The sequence below is a fragment of the Bombus pyrosoma genome, linkage group LG4 (genome assembly GCF_014825855.1).
Source record: "Bombus pyrosoma isolate SC7728 linkage group LG4, ASM1482585v1, whole genome shotgun sequence".
Classification (NCBI taxonomy): Eukaryota; Metazoa; Arthropoda; class Insecta; order Hymenoptera; family Apidae; genus Bombus; species Bombus pyrosoma.
Genome location: NC_057773.1, coordinates 3,551,203 through 3,575,075, shown reverse-complemented (window position 1 = coordinate 3,575,075; position 23,873 = coordinate 3,551,203). Strand labels below are relative to the sequence as shown.

The following is a 23,873-nucleotide window of genomic DNA, read 5'->3' as shown; positions in this document are numbered from 1 at the left end:
CAATGTACCACATTAATATGATATTTTCAGTAAAACCAAATATTACGTCCATCATTCGAAACACAAAACATTGAATATATAATGCTATAGAATTTTTTCTATTGAATGTATTTGACATCAAAAGAGTGAAAAATGGGAAACGTAAAATTAATTGAATATCGAAATTCTATTCCACTTCAGAATTTCCTGAAGAATGAAATATAAATCAATGACTAATATAAATTATTTATTATTAAATTATCAATTATTAAATATTAATCCCAATCACTACTATTAACAACTATCGTACAATCAATTACGCTGGAGAAATTCTACTGAAAAGAGTATATCATAGTAAAGTATGAGACGGACGTATTCAGCATCTGAAACGCAATAACATTTGACTAGCAGATATCAGACAACGATTATAAAGTAACAGACTGAAAAAATTACCTTCGAAAAACCGACATGAGAAGCAACGAAAAATCCGAAAAGGTTTATCACACTTTCCGTCGAACTTCTTAACATGATAAACAGTAACAACTTCTGCGCTTTTATAGGCATGCAGTACCATGTAGAATTATACCTGCATATTGTTGCATCTCTTAAAATACTCCAGTAATACAATCGTGTTATTTACTTAGTAAATAGAAACATTTAGACAAATAGAAAATTATTTAATAGACAACAACAGAACAACCACATTTAGTCAAATTTGAGCTTACGATTCCTTGAATAAGTTCAGACTACGATCTATTATAATTTGTCCAGAATAGTGACATATGTACAAGATCACGATATGACAGATAACGAATATGCTACAGATGAAGATTTCTGTTTGATCATTCGCACTTGCTATAGCATTTGCAAGCTGTAAAACGATAAAAGAAATTAGAGTCAATTTTCCCCTTCTGTGCAATCGTTCGGTATAATTTATCTTCTTTCGGAAATTCTTTCGTTCTAACAAAAGTAATGTTAATGGACACTATTCAGTTGACTCTCGTTTGAAATATTTGAGTTCTATACAAAACAAATTGATCTGAAATGTTCGGCCGACGCTAACGTTATTTGTATAAACTATCTATATATATTTATAACCAGTAGCAGATAGTATTTCTTTCCAGATTTCACTTTACGGGGTACCACTTATAAAAGAAAAAATTGGGAAGGTCTAAGAGCTTCGACAATGCTTTCACATATTACATTCATTGAAGATGTTACATTTTCCCAACACTGCTCAGGAATGAACGGATACTTACTCGATGCAAACACATAGAGAAAGAAACTACAATCACAGAACATGGCGGAATATAATGTAGTATGTAATTCGATAATGTGTAATCGATGAACCTTTATCCAGCGAATGAATTCCACAAGAATCGTCAGCAGGAAATGCATGGAAAACAAAGTAGGATTAGCTTAGATATGTACCATCGAATACTCATTATAGTCAAATGTACCAACTGTAGTGTACTCCTATGACAGTCCACGACGTAGCGGAAGTCCTTGAAGTTCGGGTCGATCTGCTTCGACGAAGACAGACCCGCAATTGTTTTTCGCAACCGATAGCTAAAAACGTGAAGAAATGTTTAGACAAATATGGCCTAACAAGAAATTTCACATTTAATCGTTTGAATTAACCCCAATCAGCCAACAGCCTGCACAACATCGTGCAATTGACTGTATTGTGATATGTTCATAAGAATTAAATAAGCACACAAGTAAACATTTCTCTTCGGTCAATTGATTTGAAAGTTGCAATTGACTAAAATAACTTGTTGCCATATGAATACAAACAAACAACTTCATCTGAAACATATAGCACATACGAGCAAAATAGGAAAGTCTGAGAAGGAACCTTACCCGAGTATGAGAGTTAGGTAAATCATAATTAAAATAAATTTACTGAAATTCTACAGCAATAACGTTAAGGATCTGCTAAGAAACACGTTCCCTGTTTAAATGTCATTGTTCGAATGTCTTGCATATCGTATATTTACCTGACCATCATGACCACTGTAACGTTGTAAATGTTGTAAGGTGTCTGTTGCACGCAATGACCATATGAAAAGGGGAAAAGTCAGCATTTTCATTCATACCTAATAATCTCGAACATTCCGCACATCCAGTGGGAAAACACAGTCAACATGAGTTCCGTACCCGCGATACACAACAACCCAATTGTATAAACAACTAGGATATTCACGTATACGATATCGACATACTCCATCCGATCGTGTGAAAACATTGTTAAGTAGGAAAAATAACGTCTTCGAGATTCGTTCAAAGGCAGTAGCAGATCCAACGTTATCGGAACGAAAACATACGACGCTGTGAATATGGTCCACGAGCAACATACACCTAAAATGAGAGGAGAATCTTTTAATGATAGCATGATATCCTTGCATCCGAATGTTTTTGTACCAGCAAATGATGTTAGTCTCGTAACTGCGACAACGCAAGTAGTTTCCAACTTTTCTCTTTTGAATAACACACATTTATCATAAAATCGTATTAAAGGAAGAGAATTTCTGACACCAAACTTCGTCATGTGCAAGGGATTCACCATTCAACCCTTTTCTCTAATAAAGCCAATCACATAAATGAAGTTTCAAAATTTTACGTTTGTATAATATTCGGAAGGAAATATTCAGACATTAAGGTAATCGCGACTACATTGACAATTCTACGACCATAGAATATGTTTTCTTACATAGGAAAATGGAGATTATGTAAGTCGAACAGTTGACATATTTCATCAGTATTTGAACTTCAAGTTCATCTTTCAGCATGGTGTGTATCTTCCGTAGATTGTCAAAAACATATATATTCTGTACCCACATGAAAAATATATATGAATCTCTTTAGTTGAACTTCACGGAGTTCGCTTCAGAGCATCACGTACCACTGGCATCATTGCTATGGAAGAGACATATCGCATGAAAAAGACCATAACTGGACAAGTTGCGGATAACGTTACGACGCAGCCACGAAATGTAATACCAGCTTTAAAAAGCGATAGTACCTATAAACATATTGTGTTAATTCTTTATGTCAAGAAAAAGGCCACATCTTTATAGAGTGCTAATACAATAACATATTTATTTTTCCACGAATTGTTTGTACTATGATTTATAACGAGTAGATTTGCCATAATACGCCGGGGTGTACATGGATTGAGAGCATAAAAATAATGAATTCTGGTTACCTGGAAAATTATATAGGCGAGCATAATGACAGAGATCGATATTCTGTGAATCGTAGAGTAAATCGACTTGTGATATGGCCAGAGTCCTAAGATGCTCAGTAGTATACGATAAGTATTGTACTGCCTGTAGAACACGTCCATCTCGATTCGATGACTGAAGCACGTCTGTGCGCGAAACTCGAGGAATCATCCGACTACACCTCGCCACGATTTATTATTTCCACTGTTATCGTTTCCTCTTGAATTTGTTCGTGCCGTCTGTCTATAGAAGTAATTTATAATGCATGGAAATTACAGTTCTCCCGCGACATCGACTGGGGTCATTAACGCCTCCCAAGAAATTGATACATAATAGATGCTCACTTTGAGAAACTTACAGTCTACGTACAATTTTTTTCCTCTGCATATTTTCCCTTATTTTCAGTTTGGTGTTATTTTTTATTAGGTGCTAGAAGAGGGAAAATTTGTCGCAACGGCAGTATTTCCGCAGACACCGCGAACTTGACAGCGATACTTCCTTGGTGTGCTCCCTTCGTCATTTTGTTCAATGGATTTGACAAAGAGGAATAACCGTCGATGAGTATCAACAGTGTACGAATTTGATTTGTATCAGGTAGTCGTAATATGTGAAACATCAGCTTCTTGCAACAAAATGTACTTATTCCTCAAGACAATTATTGTCTGAAGTGATTCTTCTATGCAGAATGTCCTTATTATCACAATAATTAACATTGCAATCTGTTCTTCGTCCAGTGCTATTGTTAACGTCTGAGCAAGTAATACCGTTATTCTTAATTTATTTTTGCGCTAGATCGTTTAGCGTTTGATTCTCTATGAAGTAACGCAATGTAGGATATTAATGCGATATTACAGATGAAATCTAATATAATACACTTGCTTGAAAATGAATATCATAGAATTGGCTCAAAATGATAAGCTTTCTTTGTTGCAGATTTGGCGAAAGAAAGAAAGAAGATGAACCAGTAATTAATTTTAGTTGTAATAGGTTATGGATATAAATTTACGACGACTAACGAGTAATTAGGAAAAATTAGACATACACGACAAATGGATAAAGGATGTACAACAACGATTGGCCCTATCAAGGAAGAAATGACTCAGGTATTCTCATTATAGTCGCTTGTCAATTTAGATGTCTTGATATTTGAGAACAGCAATTTTCATGATATATCCAGATTTTTGAGAAATTTCAAGCTGGAAATTTTATGAGCACCAGATATCGTTCAACAACAGATTTTCTATAGGAATTCTGTGACTAATATAAGGGACAATTCAAAAGAATCTTCTGTCGTCAAATTAAGAATTTATTATTAGTACTGAAAAAAATAGAAACGAATGATCTTGAAATGTATACAGAGGCGTAACAATATATCATGGAAAATGTGCTGCATATTATGATACTATAACTTCCATCTACCTAAATTATAAAACGTCAAGCGAATTTTATCCATGCACGAGGTGTTATTCCGGTTTTAAAGATAATATAAAATATGANTATGTTTTAATAATTTCAATAGTTCGAATTATGATGTTGAAATGAATGGAATTACATAAAAATTATTATTATAAGACTCACTAATATTTTAACGATTCTAAACTCATAAACCTTGTCGATCATCCAGAAAAGAAAAAGGGTTACTCGTTTAATCTCGATCGAGGATCGCACGAAAGTAAGTTCAATTTTTGGTTTTATACGATCACAGGAAAAGAATAACGTATGTCACATTTCCTACGTTTTACAGAAAAGGAATTCCAGGATTACCGAAATTTCTTTTATATTCGGTTTCGGAATTATGCGTGTCTTCCTTTATCCCGTTCAAACTTCTGTGTACTAATAACGCAATGTACAATGTTAATACGATATTTTAAGTAAAATCAAATATTATGTCCATCATTCGAAACACACGCGATTGAAAATATAATGCTATAGAATCTTTTCTATTGAATGTATTTGACATCAAAAGGGTGAAAAATGGGAAACGTAAAATTAATTGAAAATCGAAATTCTATTCCACTTCAGAATTTCCTGAAGAATGAAATATAAATCAATGACTAATATAAATTATTTATTATTAAATTATCAATTATTAAATATTAATCTCAATCACTACTATTAACAACTATCGTACAATCAATTACGCTGGAGAAATTCTACTGAAAAGAGTATATCATAGTAAAGTATGAGACGGACGTACTCAGCATCTGAAATGCAATAACATTTGACTAGCAGATATCAGACGCCGATTATACAGTAACAGACTGAAGAAATTACCTTCCAAAAACCTACATGAGAAGCAACGAAAAATCCGAAAAGGTTTATCACACTTTCCGTTGAACTTCTTAACATGATAAACAGTAATAACTTCTGCGCTTTTATAGGCATGCAGTACCATGTAGAATGATACCTGCATAATGTTGTATCTCTTAAAATACTCTAGTAATACAATCGTGTTATTTACTTAGTAAATAGAAACATTTAGACAAATAAAAAATTATTTAATAGTCAACGACAGCACAACCACATTTAGCGAAATTTCAGCTTACGTTTCCTTGAACACGTTCAGACTACGATCTACCATAATTTGTCCCGAATGGCAGCATAAGTACAAGAACACTAAATAACTAATAAGGAGAAAAATATAGATGAAGATTTCTTTCTCATCTTTCGCATCTGTTATCGTCTTAGAAAGCTGCAAAACATTAGAATAAATTAGAATCAATTTTTCCATTCTGTTCAATCGTTCCGCCTCATGTGAGTGTCTTTTCTCGTAAATTCTATCATCCTAACAAAAGTAATGATAAAGGACACATCTCAATTTACTTTCGTTCGAATTTGGATTCTATGTGCAACAAATTGATCTGAAACATTCGGCTGACATTACCGATATTTGTATAAACTATCGGTATATATTCAAAACCAATGGAAGATAGTATTCCTTTTCAAATTTCACTTTTACGGTGAATCATTTATAAGAGAAAGAACAGGGAAAGCTTGAAACTTCCAGAATGTGCTCTCACATATTACATTCATTGAGGATTTTGGTTTCTCCCAACAACGTGCAGGAATGAAAGGATACTTACTCGATGCAAACTCAAAGAAATAACTAACACGGCTACACCAGATGGCAGAAGATAATGTATCGCATAATTAAAAAATATGTAATTGATGAAACTTTATCCAGCGAATGAATTCCACAAGAAATGTCGGCAGGAATTGCATGGAAAAAAAAGTAAGATCAGCTTTGACATCTACCATCGATTACTCATTATATTCGAATGTACCAACTGTAGTGTATTTCTATGATTGTCCACGACGTAGCGGAAGTCCTTGAAGTTCGGGTCGATCTGCTTCGACGAAGACAGACTCGCAATTGTTTTTCGCAATCGATAGCTAAAAACGTGCACAAATTTTTAGACAAACATAACCCAACAAGGAATTTCATATTCAATCGTTTGAATTAACCCCAATCAGTCAACAGGCTGCGAAATTTCGCACTATTGATTGTATTGAGAAATGTTCATAAGAATTAAATAAGCACACAGGTAAACATTTCTCTTCGGTCGATTGATTTGAAAGCTGCGTTTGGCGAAAATAGATTGTCGCCATATGAATAGATACAAATAACTTCATCTGAAACATACAGCACATACGAGCAAAATAGGAAAGTCTGAGAAGAACCCATCCCGAGAATGGGAGTTAGGTAAATCGTAATTAAAATAGATTCACAGAAATTCTATGAAAGCAATGTCAAGGATCTGCTAAGAAAGACGTTCCCTGTTTAAATGTCATTGTTTGAATGTTTTGCATACCGTATATTTACCTGAAAACCATGACCACTGTAACGTTGTGAGTGCTGTAAAGTATCTGTTGCACGCAATGACCATGTCAAAAAGAAAAAAGTCTGCACATTCATTCATACCTAGTTATGTCGAACAATCCACACATGTAGTGGGTAAAGAGGACCAAGAACAGTTCCGTACCCGCCAGAGACAACATTCCAATGGAATGAACAACTAGGATATTCGAGCATACCATATCGACATACTCTATGCGGTCGTGAGAAAACATTGTTAAAAGGGAAAAATAACGTTTTCGAGATTCGTTCAAAGGCAGTAGCAGATCCAACGTTATCGGAGTGAAAACATACAATGATGCCAATAAGATCCACGAGCAACATACGCCTAAAATGAGAGGAGAATGTTTTAATGGCAGCATGATATCTTTGCATCCTAATGTTTTTGTACTAGCAAATGATACTAGTCTTGTAACCGCGACAAGGGAAGTAGTTTCTCACTTTTCTCTTTTGAATAACACATATATAGCATATAATCGTATTAAAGGGACAACATTTCTGACATAAAACTTGTGCAGAGGATTCGGCATTCATCGTTTTCTCTAATAAAGCCAATCACATAAAGGAAGTTTCACAATTTTACGGTTACATACTATTCGGAACGAAATATTCAGACATTAAGGTAATCGCGACTACGGCGACAAATTCTATGAACATGAAAAATGTTTTCTTACATAGGAATATGGAGAATATATAAGTCGAATAATCGACGTATTTCATCAGTATCTGAACTTCAAGTTGATCTTTCAGTATGGTGTCCATCTTCCGTAGATTGTCAAAAAGATATATATTCTGTATCCACATGAAAAAAATAGATATCAATCACTTTAGTTGAACATTAATTCACTAAAGTTGAACTAGAGTTCACATCAGAGGATCACGTACCACTGGGAACATTGCTACGAAAGTGACATATCGCACTAAAATGACCGTAATTGGACAGGTTGCAGATAACGTTATGATGCAACCTCGAAATGTAATACCAGATTTAAAAAGCGATAATACCTAAAAACATATTCTCTTAATTCTTTATGTCAAGAAGGACGCCATATAGTGCTAATACAATGACATATTTATCTTTTTACAAATTTGTAACCAGTAGATTTGCAATAAAACGTCGCGATGCACATAAATTGCAGGCATAACAAAAATGAATTCTAGTTACTTCGAAAATGATGTAGGCGATCATAATGACAGAAATCGATATTCTGTGAATCGTTGAGTAAATCGACTTGTGATATGGCCACAGTCCTAAGGCACTCAGTAGTATACGATAAGTATTGTACTGCCGGTAGAACACGTCCATCTCGCTTCGATAACTGAAGAACGTCTGTGCGCGAAACTCGAGGAATCATCCGACTACACCTCGCCACGATTTATTATTTCCACTGTTATCGTTTCCTCTTGAATTTGTTCGTGCCGTCTGTCTATAGAAGTAATTTATAATGCATGGAAATTATAGTCATTCCGCGGCATCGACCGGGGTCATTAACGCCAAGAAATTGATACATAATAGATGCTCATTTTGAGAAAATTACAGTCTACGTACAATTTTTTTCCTCTGCATATTTTCCCTTATTTTCAGTTTGGTCTTATATTTTTTTTCTTTTAGGTGTTAGAAAGGGGAAAATTCGTCGCGACGACAGTACTTCCGCAGACACTGTGAACTTGACAGCGACACTTCCTTGATGTGCTCCCTTCGTCATTTTGTTCAGTGGATTTGAGAAAGAGGAATAACCGTCGAAGAGTATCAACAGTGTACGAAATTGATTTGTATCAGGTAGTCGTAATATGTGAAACATCAGCTTCTTGCAACGAAACATACCTACTCCTCATGACAATTATTGTCGGAAGTGGTTCTTCTATGCAGAATGTCCTTATTATCACAATAATTAACATTACAATCTGTTCTTCGTTCAGTGCTACCGTTAACGTCTGAGCAAGTAATACCGTTATTCTTAATTTATTTTTGCGCTAGATCGTTTAGCGTTTGATTCTCTATGAAGTAACGCAGTGTAGGATATTAATGCGATATTACAGATAAAATCTAATGTAATACATTCGCTTGAAAATGAATATCATAGAATTGGCTTAAAATGATAAGCTTTCTTTGTTGCAGATTTGGCGAAAGAAAGAAAGAAGATGAAACAGTAATTAATTTCAGTTGTGATAGGTTATGGATATAAATTTACGATGACTAACGAGTAATTAGAAAAAATTAGACATACACGACAAATGGATAAAGGATGTACAACAACAACTAGTCCTATCAAGGAAGAAATGACTCAGGTATTCTCATTATAGTCGCTTGTCAATTTAGATGTCTTGATATTTGAGAACAGCAATTTTCATGATATATCCAGATTTTTGAGAAATTTCAAGCTGGAAATTTTATGAGCACCAGATATCGTTGAACAACAGATTTTCTATAGGAATTCTGTGACTAATATAAGGGACAATTCAAAAGAATCTTCTGTCGTCAAATTAAGAATTTATTATTAGTACTGAAAAAAATAGAAACGAATGATCTCGAAATGTATACGTAACAATATATCATGGAAAATGTGCTGCATATTATGATACTATAACTTCCATGTACTTAAATTATAAAACATCAAGCGAATTTTATCCATGCACGAGGTGTTATTTCGGTTTTAAAGATAATATAAAATATGCTATGTTTTAATAATTTCAATAGTTTGAGTTATTATGTTAAAATGTATGGAATTACATAAAAATTATTACTATAAGACTCACTAATATTTTAACGATTCTAAACTCATAAACCTTGTGGATCATCCAGAAAAGGAAAAGGGATACTCGTTTAATCTCGATCGAGGATCGCACGAAAGTAATGAAGCATAAGTTCAATTTTTGGTTTTACACGATCACAGGGAAAGAACGACATAAGTCATATTTCCTACGTTTTACAGGATAGAAATTCCAACATTGCCAAAATTGTGTTTATATTCGGTTTCGGAATTATGCGTATGTTCTTTTAAAAACAATCAAACTTTGAAAAACATTACTCGTCATAATATTCCAGTGTTAATAATATATTAAGATATTGCTTGCCTTAATAATTATGCTTTTGCCTTACATGAAACTATTTATCAGCTACTTTCAAAACACTTGCATTCTTGGATCTAACAGATTATCTTTACTTTCAATTATGTCATAATAATTCAATTACGTTGAATCACAAAGCGATAGTTAAATATAATGTAAAATGAGTATAAAATGAATCGTCAATATTGTACAGCGTGGTGAAAATATTTCATGATAGATTGAACTTGCAACAAAAACCGCAGAAAAATCCACAGTAACAACCATAAAAAATTGTAAGAGTAAAGGAAATACAGGCCATCCTTCTATAACACGGCTAATTCGTGTCGTAATCGAAATCATGTTACAAGGATATCCTGCTATAGGAGGGTGTTTAACCGATCGTGAAGAAGTTTTGATAATCGACGCCACGAATTGGTCGATCCCCTATTTCTGTTAGGATAATAGAGGTAGTTGAACTGATGATAACACTTAGTTAACAAATTAAAATACACTTTATTCCAATAACTTTGTAAATATAAATAGTTACGCGGGGTACGTGTAGATGCATTCTCAGCGAAGTATAAGTAGTAAGTTGAACTGATGACTGATCAATGATCGGAAAATCAGTCAAGAGATGGTGACTGATCTAAGTGCGAAAAACCAGTTAAGATAATGACTGTGTTAAGGATAATAAACCAGTGAAGTTCGATGACGTAGTTGTCGCGGAGGAAAGCTATTGATAGGTGTCTATATTCGTAGGTTTATGTGAAACCATATCAATGTAATCATTATAGTTTAGTTCTATTATGCTGGTAATTAAATTTCAAAATGTTTCGTACAACACACATAATACATATATTCATAGAAAAAATTTTCTAACAGATTATAATATTCGTAATACAAGTTTATGAGCTACCTACCTCAAACTTCGCAATCAAAAATGCGTCACCTGTTATTATAGTAATCTGTTTGTTGCGCTAGATAGTGTTTGCTCGATTGCATACAAACGAAGTTATTGAAATTTGTATTCGGTTACAAAAGTAAGCAGTCGTGAGTGTTAGATTTACTATGCAGATATATCAAAAAATCATGGAATAGATGATATTAAGTTTCTAATTTAAATATGGCACATCGTTCAGTATAAAATTAAAAGAAAGGAGAGAGTGACTATAAAGTATAATATATTAATTTGCAACAATATCATACTAATTATTAAAGTTCACACTACGGTATAATAGTTACTTCTAGTGTATGCATTTTACTCAGGATAATGAAGAAACGACAGCTTTATTCATTAAAACGGGAAATATACACGTTGACTATCAGGAATCTGACTTCAAGTCACAATTTCGCTGTTGTCAACAACGTAGGATCTATAATGTTTGAAACACTCTATTGACTTGAGTATATCACAGTAAAGTACGAGAAAGACGTACTCAGCAACTGAAATGCAATAACAATTAACAAACAGATATACGATAACGATAATACAGTAACAGACTGAAAAATTTACCTTGGAAAAACCGACATGAGAAGCAACGAAAAATCCGAAAAGGTTTATCACACTTTCCGTTGAACTCCTTAACATCATAAACAGTAACAACTTCTGCGCTTTTATAGGCATACAGTACCACGTAGAATTATACCTGCATATTGTTGTATCTCTTAAAATACTCTAGTAATACTATCGTGTTACTTATTTAATAAATGGAAACATTTAGACAAATAGAAAATTATTAAATAGACAACAACAGAACAACCACATTTAGTCAAATTTGAGCTTACGATTCCTTGAACACGTCCTGACTACGATCTATCATAATTTGTCCCGAATAGCAGCATAAGTACAAAAACGCTAAATAACTAAAAAGGAGAAAAATATAGATGAAGATTTCTTTCTCATCTTTCGCATCTGTTATCGTCTTAGAAAGCTGTAAAACATTAGAATAAATGAGAATCAACTTTTCCATTCTGTCCAATCGTTCCGCATTATGTGAGTGTCTTTTCTTCTAAATTCTATCATCCTAACAAAAGTAATGATAAAGGACACATTTCAATTTACTTTCGTTCGAAATATTTGAATTATATGAGCAACAAATTGATCTGAAATATTCGGTCGACACTATCGATATTTATATAAACTATCTACATATATTCATAACCAATGGAAGGTAGTATTCCTTTTCAGATTTTATTTTAACGCTAAACCATTTATAAGAGGAAGAACAGGGAAAGATTAAAACTTCCAGAAGGTGCTCTCACACAATACATTCATTGAGGATTTTGGTTTCTCCCAAAAACGTGCAGGAATGAAAGGATACTTACTCGATGCAAACTCAAAGAAATACACAACACGGCTACGCCAGATGGCAGAAGATAATGTATCGGATAATTCAATAATATGTAATTGATGAAACTTTATCCAGCGAATGAATTGCACAAAAAATGTCGGCACGAATTGTATGGAAAATAAAGTAGGATCAGCTTTGACATCTACCATCGAATACTCATTATAGTCGAATGTACCAACTGTAGTGCATTCCTATGATTGTCTACGACGTAGCGGAAGTCCTTGAAGTTCGGGTCGATCTGCTTCGACGAAGACAGACTCGCAATTGTTTTTCGCAATCGATAGCTAAAAACGTGCACAAATTTTTAGGCAAATATAACCCAACAAGGAATTTCACATTTAATCGTTTGAATTAACCCCAATCAGCCAACAGCCTGCGAAATATCGCACTATTGATTATATTGAGATATGTTCAGAAGAATTAAATAAGCACACAGGTAAACATTTCTCTTCGGCCGATTGATTCGAAAGCTGCGTTTGGCGAAAATACATGGTCGCCATATGAATACATGCAAACAATTTCATTTGAAACATACAGCGCATACGAGCAAAATAGGCAAGTCAGAAAAAGACCCTCCGCGAGAATGAGAGCTAGGTAAACCGCAATTAAATAAATTCACTGAAATTCTATGACAGCAATATTAACCACCCACTATGAAACACGTCCCCCCTGAAATAACATTGTTTAGATGTTTTGGATATCGTATATTTATCTGATAATTATGACCATTGTAACGTTGTAAGTGCTGTGAGGTATCTGTTGCACGTAATCACTATGTGAAAAAGAGAAAAGTCAGCACTTTCATTCATACCTAGTTATCTCGAACAATCCGCACATGTAGTGGGAAAAGAGGACCAACAACAGTTCCGTACCCGCCAGAGACAACATTCCAATTGTATGAACAACTAGGATATTCGCGCATACCATATCGACATACTCTATGCGGTCGTGAGAAAACATTGTTAAGAGGGAAAAATAACGTTTTCGAGATTCGTTCAAAGGCAATAGCAGATCCAACGTTATCGGAGTGAAAACATACGAGGATGCCAATAAGATCCACGAGCAACATACGCCTAAAATGAGAAGAGAATGTTTTAATGATACCACGTATCTGTGCATTCTAATGTTTTTGTACTAGCCAATGATGTTAGTCTCGTAACCGCGACAAGGGAAGTAGTTTCTCACATTTTTCTTTTGAATAACACATATTTAGCATATAATCGTATTAAAGAAACAGTATTTCTGACATAAAACTTGTGCAAAGGATTCGGCATTCATCGTTTGCTCTAATAAAGCCAATCATATAAATGAAGTTTCACAATTTTGCGGTTACATAATATTTGGAACGAAATATTCAGACATTAAGGTAATCGCGACTACGGCGACAAATTCTATGAACATGAAAAATGTTTTCTTACATAGGAATATGGAGAATATATAAGTCGAATAATCGACGTATTTCATCAGTATCTGAACTTCAAGTTGATCTTTCAGCATGGTGTCTATCTTCCGTAAATTGTCAAAAAGATATATATTCTGTACCCACATGAAAAAAATAGATATCAATCTCTTTAGTTGAACATTAATTCACTAAAGTTGAACTACAGTTCACATCAGAAGATCACGTACCACTGGGAACATTGCTACGGTTGTGACATATCGCAAGAAAAAGGCCGTAACTGGACAGGTTGCAGATAACGTTATGATGCAACCTCGAAATGTAATACCAGCTTTAAAAAGCGATAGTACCTAAAACATATTCTGTTAATTCTTTATATCAAGAAAGAGGCCACATCCTTGTATAGCGTTAATATAATAACATATTTATTTTTTTACAAATTTGTAACGTAGTAGATTTGCAATAAAACGTCGCGATGTACATAGATTGAGAGCATAAAAATAATGAATTCTGCTTACGTGGAAAACTATGTAGGTGAGCATAATGACAGAGATCAATATTCTGTGAATCGTTGAGTAAATCGACTTGTGATATGGCCAGAGTCCTAAGATGCTCAGTAGTATACGATAAGTATTGTACTGCCTGTAGAACACGTCCATCTCGATTCGATGACTGAAGCACGTCTGTGCGCGAAACTCGAGGAATCATCCGACTACACCTCGCCACGATTTATTATTTCCACTGTTATCGTTTCCTCTTGAATTTGTTCGTGCCGTCTGTCTATAGAAGTAATTTATAATGCATGGAAATTACAGTTCTCCCGCGACATCAACTGGGGTCATTAACGCCTCCCAAGAAATTGATACATAATAGATGCTCACTTTGAGAAACTTACAGTCTACGTACAATTTTTTTCCTCTGCATATTTTCTCTTATTTTCAGTTTGGTGTTATTTTTTATTAGGTGCTAGAAGAGGGAAAATTTGTCGCAACGGCAGTATTTCCGCAGACACCGCGAACTTGACAGCGATACCTTGATGTGCTCCCTTCGTCATTTTGTTCAATGGATTGGACAAAGACGAACAGTCGTCGAGGAGCAGCAACAGTTCAGGAATTTGATTTGTATAGGATAGTCGTAATATGTGGAACATCAGCTTTTGGCAACAAAATATATGTACTCGTTATGACAACTATTGTCTGAAGTGATTCTTGTATGCAGAGTGTCCTCATGTTCACAATAATTAACATTGCAATCTCTTCTTCGTGCAATGCTATTGTTAATCTCTGAGTAAGTGTTATTCTTAATTTATTCTCGCGCTAGAAAAAAAGCTCGTTTGGCGTTTGATTCTCTATGAAGTAACGCAATGTAGGATATTAATACGATATTGCAGATAAAATCAAATGTGATAAAATCTAATATGATTGAAAATGAATATCGTAAAATTGAATGAAAATGACAAGCTTTCTCTGTTGCAGATTTGGTGAAAGATTATAAGATGAACCAGTAATTAATTTCAGTAATGATAGGTTATGGGCATAAATTTACGATGACTAACGAATAATTCGAAAAAATAAGAGATAAACGAGGAATGGACAAAAGATATACAACAACGACTGCTCCTATCGAGGAAGAAATGACTCAGGTATTCTCATTATTGTCGCTTCGTTCAACTGCAGATTTTCTATAGGAATTCCGCGTTAAATATACGGGACAATTCAAATGAATCTGCTGTCGTTAAACTGTCGTTAATTTATTAGTAGTTTTAAAATAATGCAACGAATGATCTCGAAATATATACAGTGGCGTAACAATATATCATGGCAAAAGTGCTGCTTATTATCATATTATAACTTCCATGTATCTAGATTATAAAGCATTGTTTAATCGACCATTCGCGGGGAGACGCGATAGCGAGAAAGCACGTCAACGGGAGTCGTAAATTCCGGTTACGATTAGATAATCGACGCCACGAAATGATCGCTCCTCTTATTTCTGTTACGATAAACAGTGGGCAGTAAACATTGCTTCTGATTGGATAAAGGAAGATTGGTGGACTAGAAAAAGTCTTAGCCGCCCTCGATAGTGGGAAGTTGCTAGCGGGAAGTATCATACGTGAGAAAAACTAAAATTCCTGGGTCTTCCCGTAGTAAACAATAAGCTTTAGAAACGATTCAGTAAAGAGATGTTTGTTCGGTCTGAAGGACCTTAGCTAGAAAATTCCTGAGATTTATGATAAGTCCTTAAGACTATTGAGGGTACGCAGTAAGGATGTACGGACATCTGGTTGCCACCTTGCCCGCGGTGTGTGGCCTGGTCTATGTAGAGTGTCGGCAGACGTAACAACCATCACGAATTTTATATATGCAGGATGACTTATTTCACTTTAAAAAAAAAAATAATAAATATGCTACATTTTAATAATTTCAATAAATGGAATTATCATATTGAAATGTATGGTATTATATAAAGATTAACGATTCTAAACTCGTAAACCTGTTCGACCATTCCCGAAAAGGAAAATAAATACTCGTTTACTCTCGACTGAGGATCGCACGAAAAAGTCAAACATAACTTGGAATTTCAAACATAAGTTCAATTTTTAATTTTATACGATAGTACGACATAAGTCGCATTGCCGACGTTTTACAGTATAGGAAGTCCAACATCGCCAAAATTGTATTATATTCGGTTTCGGAATTATGCGTGTATTCTTTTAAAAACATTCAAATTTTGAAAAACATTACTAGTCATAATATTCCAGTACCAGTAATACAGCGTGGTTGGTAACTGGTGGTACAAGCGGAAAGAGGGCGATTCTACGCGAAAAGAGAAGTCGAAAATATAGAATAAAAATTTTTCGTTTGAGGCTTTGTTTTCGAAAAAATCGACTTTGAATTTTCGCTTGGTAAACGTGCACTTTATCACGTCTCGTTATAACGGATCTCACTGTAGATCGTTGTCTCGATTGACGTTATGTTGATAAATACTTCCAATGTGACCGAAGTATTTTCGTACCTATTAACTTACTATCTGACTTTTAACGCTATTCACTATTAGTACCTATTAGTCTATCATCATGTCTACATACAGCAATCGGGAATATACGGACATGATACTTCCTAATCTTCCGTTACGGAAAAAACAAACTTAAACTAAGATAATATCCATCGAGACTACGATCTACAGTGAGATTCGTTATAACGAGACGTGATAACGTGCACGCGTACCGAGCGAAAATTCAAAGTCGATTTTCTCGAAAACAAAGCCTCAAGCGAAAAATTTTTTTTCTATATTTTCGACCTCTTTTTTCGCGTAGAATCACTCCCTTTCCGCTTGTACCACCAGTTACCAACCACCCTGTATATTAAGATATTGCTTGTCTTAATAATTATACTTTTGGCTTCCATAGAACTTTGCCAATTTATCAGCTATCTTCAAAAGACTTACATTCTTGGATCTAACAGATTATCTTCACTTTCAATTATGTCATAATAATTCAATTACGTTGAATCACAAAGCGATAGTTAAATATAATGTAAAATGAGTATAAAATGAATCGTCAATATTGTACACCGCGATGAAAATATTTCATGATGGATTGAACTTGCAACAAAACAGTAACAACCACAAAATATTATAAGATTAAGGGAAGTACAGGCCACCCTTCTATAATACGCTTAATTAGTGTCGTAATCGAAACAATGTTATAAGGATATCGTGTTATAGGAGGGTTATGGCAATTTTTCCACCGTGTTACATCGAAGTCCTGTTTTCAGCAAACCGTCTTATAAGAGGTTTGAGAATTTGGACGTTCCGTACGGACACAAGCCAGTCAACTATAAAAGGTGTTGATTAACGAAATAATACTTGCTTCCAGGGAAGTCCATGCTTCCCGGAAACTAATAGATATTTGAAGCTTGTGGTGCTGTACAAATATTCATTTCAACCATCTCCCGGAAGTCTTTATAAATAAGGAGAAAGTTTTCCGCGGACGAGTCGAAAGGGTGCGATAATAACAGTGGAGTGGACGTGTTTCGAGACATCGGTGAATTAAGTAAATTATAGAGTGCACAGACGGTCTTTCGCACCATTTTCAGCTTTTCCCCGCTCTTCCTGAGGACGCGCACGCGTGTTTCGCCCCATCACTTTTGCCAGTCCTCGTCAGTACGTGTTGCATCGTAGAGTACAGTGTATCGAATGTGGAGAACGAAATAGCAACTGTATACGGAAAGATCGCTTGATGGTTTGTAATTATTTAACATTTAATTTAACGACACAAGTATAGAAAACTTTTATATACGAAAGTATTGGTGCGCATCCTTATTTTCAAATAAAACGTTTTTCGCTGACATGAAATTCTTATAGTGACATAAAAGTGTTATTAAATAATGCGAGATTTAATCAGAATGGTAAAATTTGAAACCAGTGTGCTAATATATAGAGAAGTCGGAAGGCATTTACTGGGAACATATGTTTGTTAGAGAACTGAGATAATGAGGAGAAGGGAAAGAACGAATGGCCAGACTTAAAACATATCAGTTTCACGGAATACCGAGGCTTATTAATATTGTTAATTATACATAGTGTATATTGTAAACAAAGTAAATCCTGTAGCTTCTATGTATATTCGCAAGTTTATGCAAAACATTATCAACGTAATTATGATAGTCGTTCCATTATGTTGTTAAATAAATTTTGAAATGTTTCGTACGACACTCATACTAGATACATTCATAAAAGATGTTTCGTAAAAGATTATAATATTCGTAATAGAAGTTTATGAGCTACTTACCTCAAATTTCACAATCAAAGATGTGCCATCTGTCATTATAGTACTGTTTGTTGCGCTAGATAGTGTTTGGTCGATTACATACAAACGAAGTTATTGAAATTTGTATTCGGTTACAAAAGTAAGCAGTCGTGAGTGTTAGATTTACTATGCAGATATATCAAAAAATCATGGAACAGATGATATTAAGTTTCTAATTTAAATATGGCATATCGTTCAGTACAAAATTAAAAGAAAGGAGAGAGTGACTATAAATTATAATATATTAATTTGCAACAATATCATACTAATTATTAAAGTTCACACTATGGTATAATAGTTACTTCTAGTGTATGCATTTTACTCAGGATAATGAAGAAACGACAGCTTTATTCATTAAAACGAGAAATACACACGTTGACTATCAGGAATCTGACTTCAAGTCACAATTTCGCTGTTGTCAACAACGTAGGATCTATAATGTTTGAAACACTCTATTGACTTGAGTATATCACAGTAAAGTACGAGAAAGACGTACTCAGCAACTGAAATGCAATAACAATTAACAAACAGATATACGATAACGATAATACAGTAACAGACTGAAAAATTTACCTTGGAAAAACCGACATGAGAAGCAACGAAAAATCCGAAAAGGTTTATTACACTTTCCGTTGAACTCCTTAACATCATAAACAGTAACAACTTCTGCGCTTTTATAGGCATACAGTACCACGTAGAATTATACCTGCATATTGTTGTATCTCTTAAAATACTCTAGTAATACTATCGTGTTACTTATTTAATAAATGGAAACATTTAGACAAATAGAAAATTATTAAATAGACAACAACAGAACAACCACATTTAGTCAAATTTGAGCTTACGATTCCTTGAACACATCCTGACTACGATCTATCATAATTTGTCCCGAATAGCAGCATAAGTACAAAAACGCTAAATAACTAATAAGGAGAAAAATATAGATGAAGATTTCTTTCTCATCTTTCGCATCTGTTATCGTCTTAGAAAGCTGTAAAACATTAGAATAAATGAGAATCAACTTTTCCATTCTGTCCAATCGTTCCGCATTATGTGAGTGTCTTTTATTCTAAATTCTATCATCCTAACAAAAGTAATGATAAAGGACACATTTCAATTTACTTTCGTTCGAAATGTTTGAATTCTATGCACAACAAATTGATCTGAAATATTCGGCTGACGTTACCGATATTTGTATAAACTATCGGCATATATTCAAAACCAATAGAAGATAGTATTCCTTTTCAAATTTCACTATTACGATGAAACATTCATAAGAGGAAGAACAGGGAAAGAATAAAACTTCCAGAAGGTGCTCTCACACGATACATTCATTGAGGATTTTGGTTTCTCCCAAAAACGTGCAGGAATGAAAGGATACTTACTCGATGCAAACTCAAAGAAATACACAACACGGCTACGCCAGATGGCAGAAGATAATGTATCGGATAATTCAATAATATGTAATTGATGAAACTTTATCCAGCGAATGAATTGCACAAGAAATGTCGGCACGAATTGCATGGAAAATAAAGTAGGATCAGCTTTGACATCTACCATCGAATACTCATTATAGTCGAATGTACCAACTGTAGTGCTTTCCTATGATTGTCCACGACGTAGCGGAAGTCCTTGAAGTTCGGGTCGATCTGCTTCGACGAAGACAGACTCGCAATTGTTTTTCGCAATCGATAGCTAAAAACGTGCACAAATTTTTAGACAAATATAACCCAACAAGGAATTTCACATTTAATCGTTTGAATTAACCCCAATCAGCCAACAGCCTGCGAAATATCGCACTATTGATTATATTGAGATATGCTCAGAAGAATTAAATAAGCACACAGGTAAACATTTCTCTTCGGCCGATTGATTCGAAAGCTGCGTTTGGCGAAAATACATGGTCGCCATATGAATACATGCAAACAATTTCATTTGAAACATACAGCGCATACGAGCAAAATAGGCAAGTCAGAAAAAGACCCTCCGCGAGAATGAGAACTAGGTAAACCGCAATTAAATAAATTCACCGAAATTCTATGACAGCAATATTAACCACCCACTATGAAACACGTCCCCCCTGAAATAACATTATTTAGATGTCTTGGATATGGTATATTTATCTGATAATTATGACTATTGTAACGTTGTAAGTGCTGTGAGGTATCTGTTGCACGTAATCACTATGTGAAAAAGGAAAAGTCAGCACATTCATTCATACCTAGTTATCTCGAACAATCCGCACATGTAGTGGGCAAAGATGACCAACAACAGTTCCGTACCCGCCAGAGACAACATTCCAATTGTATGAACAACTAGGATATTCGCGCATACCATATCGACATACTCTATGCGGTCGTGAGAAAACATTGTTAAGAGGGAAAAATAACGTTTTCGAGATCCGTTCAAAGGCAGTAGCAGATCCAACGTTATCGGAGTGAAAACATACGAGGATGCCAATAAGATCCACGAGCAACATACGCCTAAAATGAGAAGAGAATGTTTTAATGATACCATGATATCTGTGCATTCTAATGTTTTTGTACTAGCCAATGATGTTAGTCTCGTAACCGCGACAAGGGAAGTAGTTTCTCACATTTTTCTTTTGAATAACGCATATTTACCATATAATCGTCTTAAAGGAACAGTTTTTCTGACATAAAACTTGTGCAAAGGATTCGGCATTCATCGTTTGCTCTAATAAAGCCAATCATATAAATGAAGTTTCACAATTTTACGGTTACATAATATTTGGAACGAAATATTCAGACATTAAGGTAATCGCGATTACAGCGACAAATTCCACAAACATAGAAAATGTTCTCTTACATAGGAAAATGGAGATTGTATAAGCCGAATAATCGACGTATTTCATCAGTATCTGAACTTCAAGTTGATCTCTCAGCGTGGTGTCTAGCACGCGTATGTGGTCAAAAACATATTTAGTCTGTACAGACATGAAAAAAATAGATATCAATCTCTTTAGTTGAACATTAGTTCACTAAAGTTGAACTAAAATTCACGTCAGAGTATCACATACCACTGGGAACATTGCTACGGTAGTGACATATCGCAAGAAAAAAACCGTAACTGGACAGGTTGCAGATAAAGTTATGATGCAACCTCGAAATGTAATACCAGCTTTAAAAAGCGATAGTACCTAAAACATATCCTGTTAATTCTTTATATCAAGAAAGAGGCCACATCCTTGTATAGTGTTAATATAATAACATATTTATTTTTTTACAAATTTGTAACGTAGTAGATTTGCAATAAAACGTCGCGATGTACATAGATTGAGAGCATAAAAATAATGAATTCTGCTTACGTGGAAAACTATGTAGGTGAGCATAATGACAGAGATCGATATTCTGTGAATCGTTGAGTAAATCGACTTGTGATATGGCCAGAGTCCTAAGATACTCAGTAGTATACGATAAGTGTTGTACTGCCTGTAGAACACGTCCATCTCGATTCGATCACTGAAGCACGTCTGTGCGCGAAACTCGAGGAATCATCCGACTACACCTCGCCACGATTTATTATTTCCACTGTTATCGTTTCCTCTTGAATTTGTTCGTGCCGTCTGTCTATAGAAGTAATTTATAATGCATGGAAATTACAGTCCTCCCGCGGCATCGACCGGGGTTATTAACGCCTCCCAAGAAATTGATACATAATAGATGCTCACTTTGAGAAAATTACAGTCTACGTACAATTTCTTTCCTCTGCATATTTTCCCTTATTTTCAGTTTGGTCTTATTTTTTATTAGGTGCTAGAAAAGGGAAAATTTGTCGCAACGGCAGTATTTCCGCAGACACCGCGAATTTGACAGCGGTACTTCCTTGATGTGCTCCCTTCGTCATTTTGTTCAGTGACAAACTTTGTCATTTGACAAAGAGGAATAACCGTCGAAGAGTATCAACAGTGTACGAAATTGATTTGTATCAGGTAGTCGTAATATGTGAAACATCAGCTTCTTGCAACGAAACATACCTACTTCTCATGACAATTATTGTCTGAAGTGGTTCTTCTATGCAGAATGTCCTTATTTTCATAATAATTAACATTGAAATTTGTTCTTCGTCCAGTGCTATTGTTAACATCTGTGTAAGTAATATTGTTCTTCTTAATTTATTTTTGCGGTATATCGTTTGGCGTTTGATTCTCTATGAAGAAACGCAATGTAGGATATTATTGCTATATTGTTGATAGAATCTAATATAATACCTACGATTGAAAATACAGTATTAAAGAATGTTGAATATTAGTTGAAATACTGTCGGAAGTTGAAAATTGAGAAAATGGAAAATGTATAGCGTAGAATTGATTGAAAATGACAAGCTTTCTCTGTTGCAGATTTAGTGAAAGAATGGAGGATGAAGCAGCAATTAATTTTAGTAGTTATAGGATATGGACATGAATTTACGACGACTAACGGGTAATTCGAAAAATCAGATATACGCAACAAATGGATACAGGATGTACAACAACAACTAGTCCTATCAAGAAAGAAATTACTCAGGTATTCTCATTATAGTCGCTTGTCAATTTAGATGTCTTGATATTTGAGAACAGCAATTTTCATGATATATCCAGATTTTTGTGAAATTTCAAGCTGGAAATTTTATGAGCACCAGATATCGTTCAACAACAGATTTTCTATAGGAATTCTGTGACTAATATATGCGACAATTCAAAAGAATCTTCTGTCGTCAAATTAAGAATTTATTATTAGTACTGAAANAAAATAGAAACGAATGATCTTGAAATGTATACAGAGGCGTAACAATATATCATGGAAAATGTGCTGCATATTATGATACTATAACTTCCATCTACCTAAATTATAAAACGTCAAGCGAATTTTATCCATGCACGAGGTGTTATTCCGGTTTTAAAGATAATATAAAATATGCTATGTTTTAATAATTTCAATAGTTCGAGCTATTATGTTGAAATGTATGGAATTACATAAAAATTATTACTATAAGACTCACTAATATTTTAACGATTCTAAACTCATAAACCTTGTCCATCATCCAGAACAGGAAAAGAGATACTCGTTTAATTTCGATCGAGGATCGCACGAAGGTAAGTTCAATTTTTGGTTTTATACGATCACAGGAAAAGAATAACGTAAGTCACATTTCCTACGTTTTACAGAAAAGGAATTCCAGGATTACCGAAATTCGGTAATGT

The 23,873-nt window shown here is 34.5% G+C and overlaps 8 protein-coding genes across 13 annotated transcripts in view; all 8 read right to left on the bottom strand.

Annotated features, from left to right (window-relative positions):
- LOC122566840 (mannosyl-oligosaccharide 1,2-alpha-mannosidase IA) overlaps positions 1 to 23,873 on the bottom strand; it is a 677,223-nt gene that overhangs the window by 79,772 nt on the left and 573,578 nt on the right. The window lies entirely within an intron of this gene.
- Positions 312 to 1,654, bottom strand: LOC122566851 (odorant receptor 4-like). Its single transcript, XM_043724694.1, has 5 exons — positions 1,444 to 1,654; positions 1,239 to 1,329; positions 705 to 850; positions 433 to 565; positions 312 to 362 (listed from the first exon to the last, which is right to left on the bottom strand). Exons 2-5 carry the CDS (start codon positions 1,251 to 1,253, stop codon positions 312 to 314), a joined length of 345 nt encoding a protein of 114 aa, XP_043580629.1. The 5' UTR covers positions 1,254 to 1,329; positions 1,444 to 1,654.
- Positions 978 to 3,958, bottom strand: LOC122566854. Its single transcript, XM_043724696.1, has 6 exons — positions 3,565 to 3,958; positions 3,188 to 3,449; positions 2,885 to 2,985; positions 2,693 to 2,810; positions 2,079 to 2,340; positions 978 to 1,548 (listed from the first exon to the last, which is right to left on the bottom strand). The coding sequence occupies exons 2-6, from the start codon at positions 3,375 to 3,377 to the stop codon at positions 1,362 to 1,364; spliced, it is 858 nt and encodes a 285-aa protein (XP_043580631.1). The 5' UTR covers positions 3,378 to 3,449; positions 3,565 to 3,958; the 3' UTR covers positions 978 to 1,361.
- On the bottom strand, positions 5,360 to 5,937 carry LOC122566850 (odorant receptor 85b-like). The gene is made up of 3 exons (XM_043724693.1): positions 5,753 to 5,937; positions 5,481 to 5,613; positions 5,360 to 5,410 (listed from the first exon to the last, which is right to left on the bottom strand). Exons 1-3 carry the CDS (start codon positions 5,935 to 5,937, stop codon positions 5,360 to 5,362), a joined length of 369 nt encoding a protein of 122 aa, XP_043580628.1.
- LOC122566846 lies at positions 6,296 to 8,368 on the bottom strand. Its single transcript, XM_043724687.1, has 5 exons — positions 8,228 to 8,368; positions 7,948 to 8,067; positions 7,737 to 7,854; positions 7,129 to 7,390; positions 6,296 to 6,599 (listed from the first exon to the last, which is right to left on the bottom strand). Exons 1-5 carry the CDS (start codon positions 8,366 to 8,368, stop codon positions 6,458 to 6,460), a joined length of 783 nt encoding a protein of 260 aa, XP_043580622.1. The 3' UTR covers positions 6,296 to 6,457.
- Positions 11,389 to 12,541, bottom strand: LOC122566848 (putative odorant receptor 92a). Of its 2 annotated transcripts, XM_043724691.1 has the most exons (4): positions 12,436 to 12,541; positions 11,896 to 12,041; positions 11,624 to 11,756; positions 11,389 to 11,553 (listed from the first exon to the last, which is right to left on the bottom strand). In XM_043724691.1, exons 2-4 carry the CDS (start codon positions 11,928 to 11,930, stop codon positions 11,503 to 11,505), a joined length of 219 nt encoding a protein of 72 aa, XP_043580626.1. In that variant the 5' UTR covers positions 11,931 to 12,041; positions 12,436 to 12,541; the 3' UTR covers positions 11,389 to 11,502. The 2 variants fall into 2 exon arrangements, with proteins under 2 accessions (XP_043580626.1, XP_043580625.1); XM_043724690.1 differs by lacking the exon at positions 12,436 to 12,541 and having other exon boundaries at positions 11,896 to 12,178.
- Positions 12,604 to 14,773, bottom strand: LOC122566847. Its single transcript, XM_043724689.1, has 6 exons — positions 14,756 to 14,773; positions 14,379 to 14,640; positions 14,091 to 14,191; positions 13,880 to 13,997; positions 13,273 to 13,534; positions 12,604 to 12,745 (listed from the first exon to the last, which is right to left on the bottom strand). Exons 2-6 carry the CDS (start codon positions 14,566 to 14,568, stop codon positions 12,604 to 12,606), a joined length of 813 nt encoding a protein of 270 aa, XP_043580624.1. The 5' UTR covers positions 14,569 to 14,640; positions 14,756 to 14,773.
- On the bottom strand, positions 19,336 to 23,360 carry LOC122566843. The gene is made up of 7 exons (XM_043724681.1): positions 21,999 to 23,360; positions 21,711 to 21,830; positions 21,500 to 21,617; positions 20,892 to 21,153; positions 20,261 to 20,365; positions 20,056 to 20,146; positions 19,336 to 19,661 (listed from the first exon to the last, which is right to left on the bottom strand). Exons 1-7 carry the CDS (start codon positions 22,137 to 22,139, stop codon positions 19,512 to 19,514), a joined length of 987 nt encoding a protein of 328 aa, XP_043580616.1. The 5' UTR covers positions 22,140 to 23,360; the 3' UTR covers positions 19,336 to 19,511.

Bases quoted from the DNA above. Each gene is read 5' to 3' on its own strand.
- LOC122566848 (XM_043724690.1), bottom strand. From the start codon at position 12,080: ATGGAAAAGTTGATTCTCATTTATTCTAATGTTTTACAGCTTTCTAAG. The intron at 11,757-11,895 runs GTAAGCTCAAAT...AACAATATGCAG, and splicing joins CAGGACGTGTTCAAGGAATC to GTATAATTCTACGTGGTACT. The intron at 11,554-11,623 runs GTAAATTTTTCA...ATTGCATTTCAG, and splicing joins CTCATGTCGGTTTTTCCAAG to TTGCTGAGTACGTCTTTCTC.
- LOC122566847 (XM_043724689.1), bottom strand. From the start codon at position 14,568: ATGATTCCTCGAGTTTCGCGCACAGACGTGCTTCAGTCATCGAATCGA. The intron at 13,535-13,879 runs GTAAGAAAACAT...TTCTCATTTTAG, and splicing joins TATATTCTCCATATTCCTAT to GCGTATGTTGCTCGTGGATC. The intron at 12,746-13,272 runs GTATGAATGAAA...GCACGTTTTTAG, and splicing joins GGATTGTTCGAGATAACTAG to CTATCGATTGCGAAAAACAA.
- LOC122566850 (XM_043724693.1), bottom strand. From the start codon at position 5,937: ATGGAAAAATTGATTCTAATTTATTCTAATGTTTTGCAGCTTTCTAAG. The intron at 5,614-5,752 runs GTAAGCTGAAAT...AACATTATGCAG, and splicing joins CTGAACGTGTTCAAGGAAAC to GTATCATTCTACATGGTACT. The intron at 5,411-5,480 runs GTAATTTCTTCA...ATTGCATTTCAG, and splicing joins CTCATGTAGGTTTTTGGAAG to ATGCTGAGTACGTCCGTCTC.
- LOC122566854 (XM_043724696.1), bottom strand. From the start codon at position 3,377: ATGATTCCTCGAGTTTCGCGCACAGACGTGCTTCAGTCATCGAATCGA. The intron at 2,811-2,884 runs GTACGTGATGCT...ATGTGGGTACAG, and splicing joins CCATAGCAATGATGCCAGTG to AATATATATGTTTTTGACAA. The intron at 1,549-2,078 runs GTATGAATGAAA...TCACGTTTTTAG, and splicing joins GGAATGTTCGAGATTATTAG to CTATCGGTTGCGAAAAACAA.
- LOC122566851 (XM_043724694.1), bottom strand. The intron at 566-704 runs GTAAGCTCAAAT...AACAATATGCAG, and splicing joins CTGAACTTATTCAAGGAATC to GTATAATTCTACATGGTACT. The intron at 363-432 runs GTAATTTTTTCA...ATTGCGTTTCAG, and splicing joins CTCATGTCGGTTTTTCGAAG to ATGCTGAATACGTCCGTCTC.
- LOC122566846 (XM_043724687.1), bottom strand. From the start codon at position 8,368: ATGGACGTGTTCTACCGGCAGTACAATACTTATCGTATACTACTGAGT. The intron at 8,068-8,227 runs GTAACTAGAATT...ATATGTTTTTAG, and splicing joins TCGCCTACATCATTTTCGAA to GTATTATCGCTTTTTAAATC. The intron at 7,391-7,736 runs GTAAGAAAACAT...CTCTCATTTTAG, and splicing joins TATATTCTCCATATTCCTAT to GCGTATGTTGCTCGTGGATC.
- LOC122566843 (XM_043724681.1), bottom strand. From the start codon at position 22,139: ATGGACGTGTTCTACAGGCAGTACAACACTTATCGTATACTACTGAGT. The intron at 21,154-21,499 runs GTAAGAGAACAT...TTCTCATTTTAG, and splicing joins TACAATCTCCATTTTCCTAT to GCGTATGTTGCTCGTGGATC. The intron at 20,147-20,260 runs GTTGGTACATTC...CGCTGGATAAAG, and splicing joins AATCATAGGAAAGCACTACA to TTTCATCAATTACATATTAT.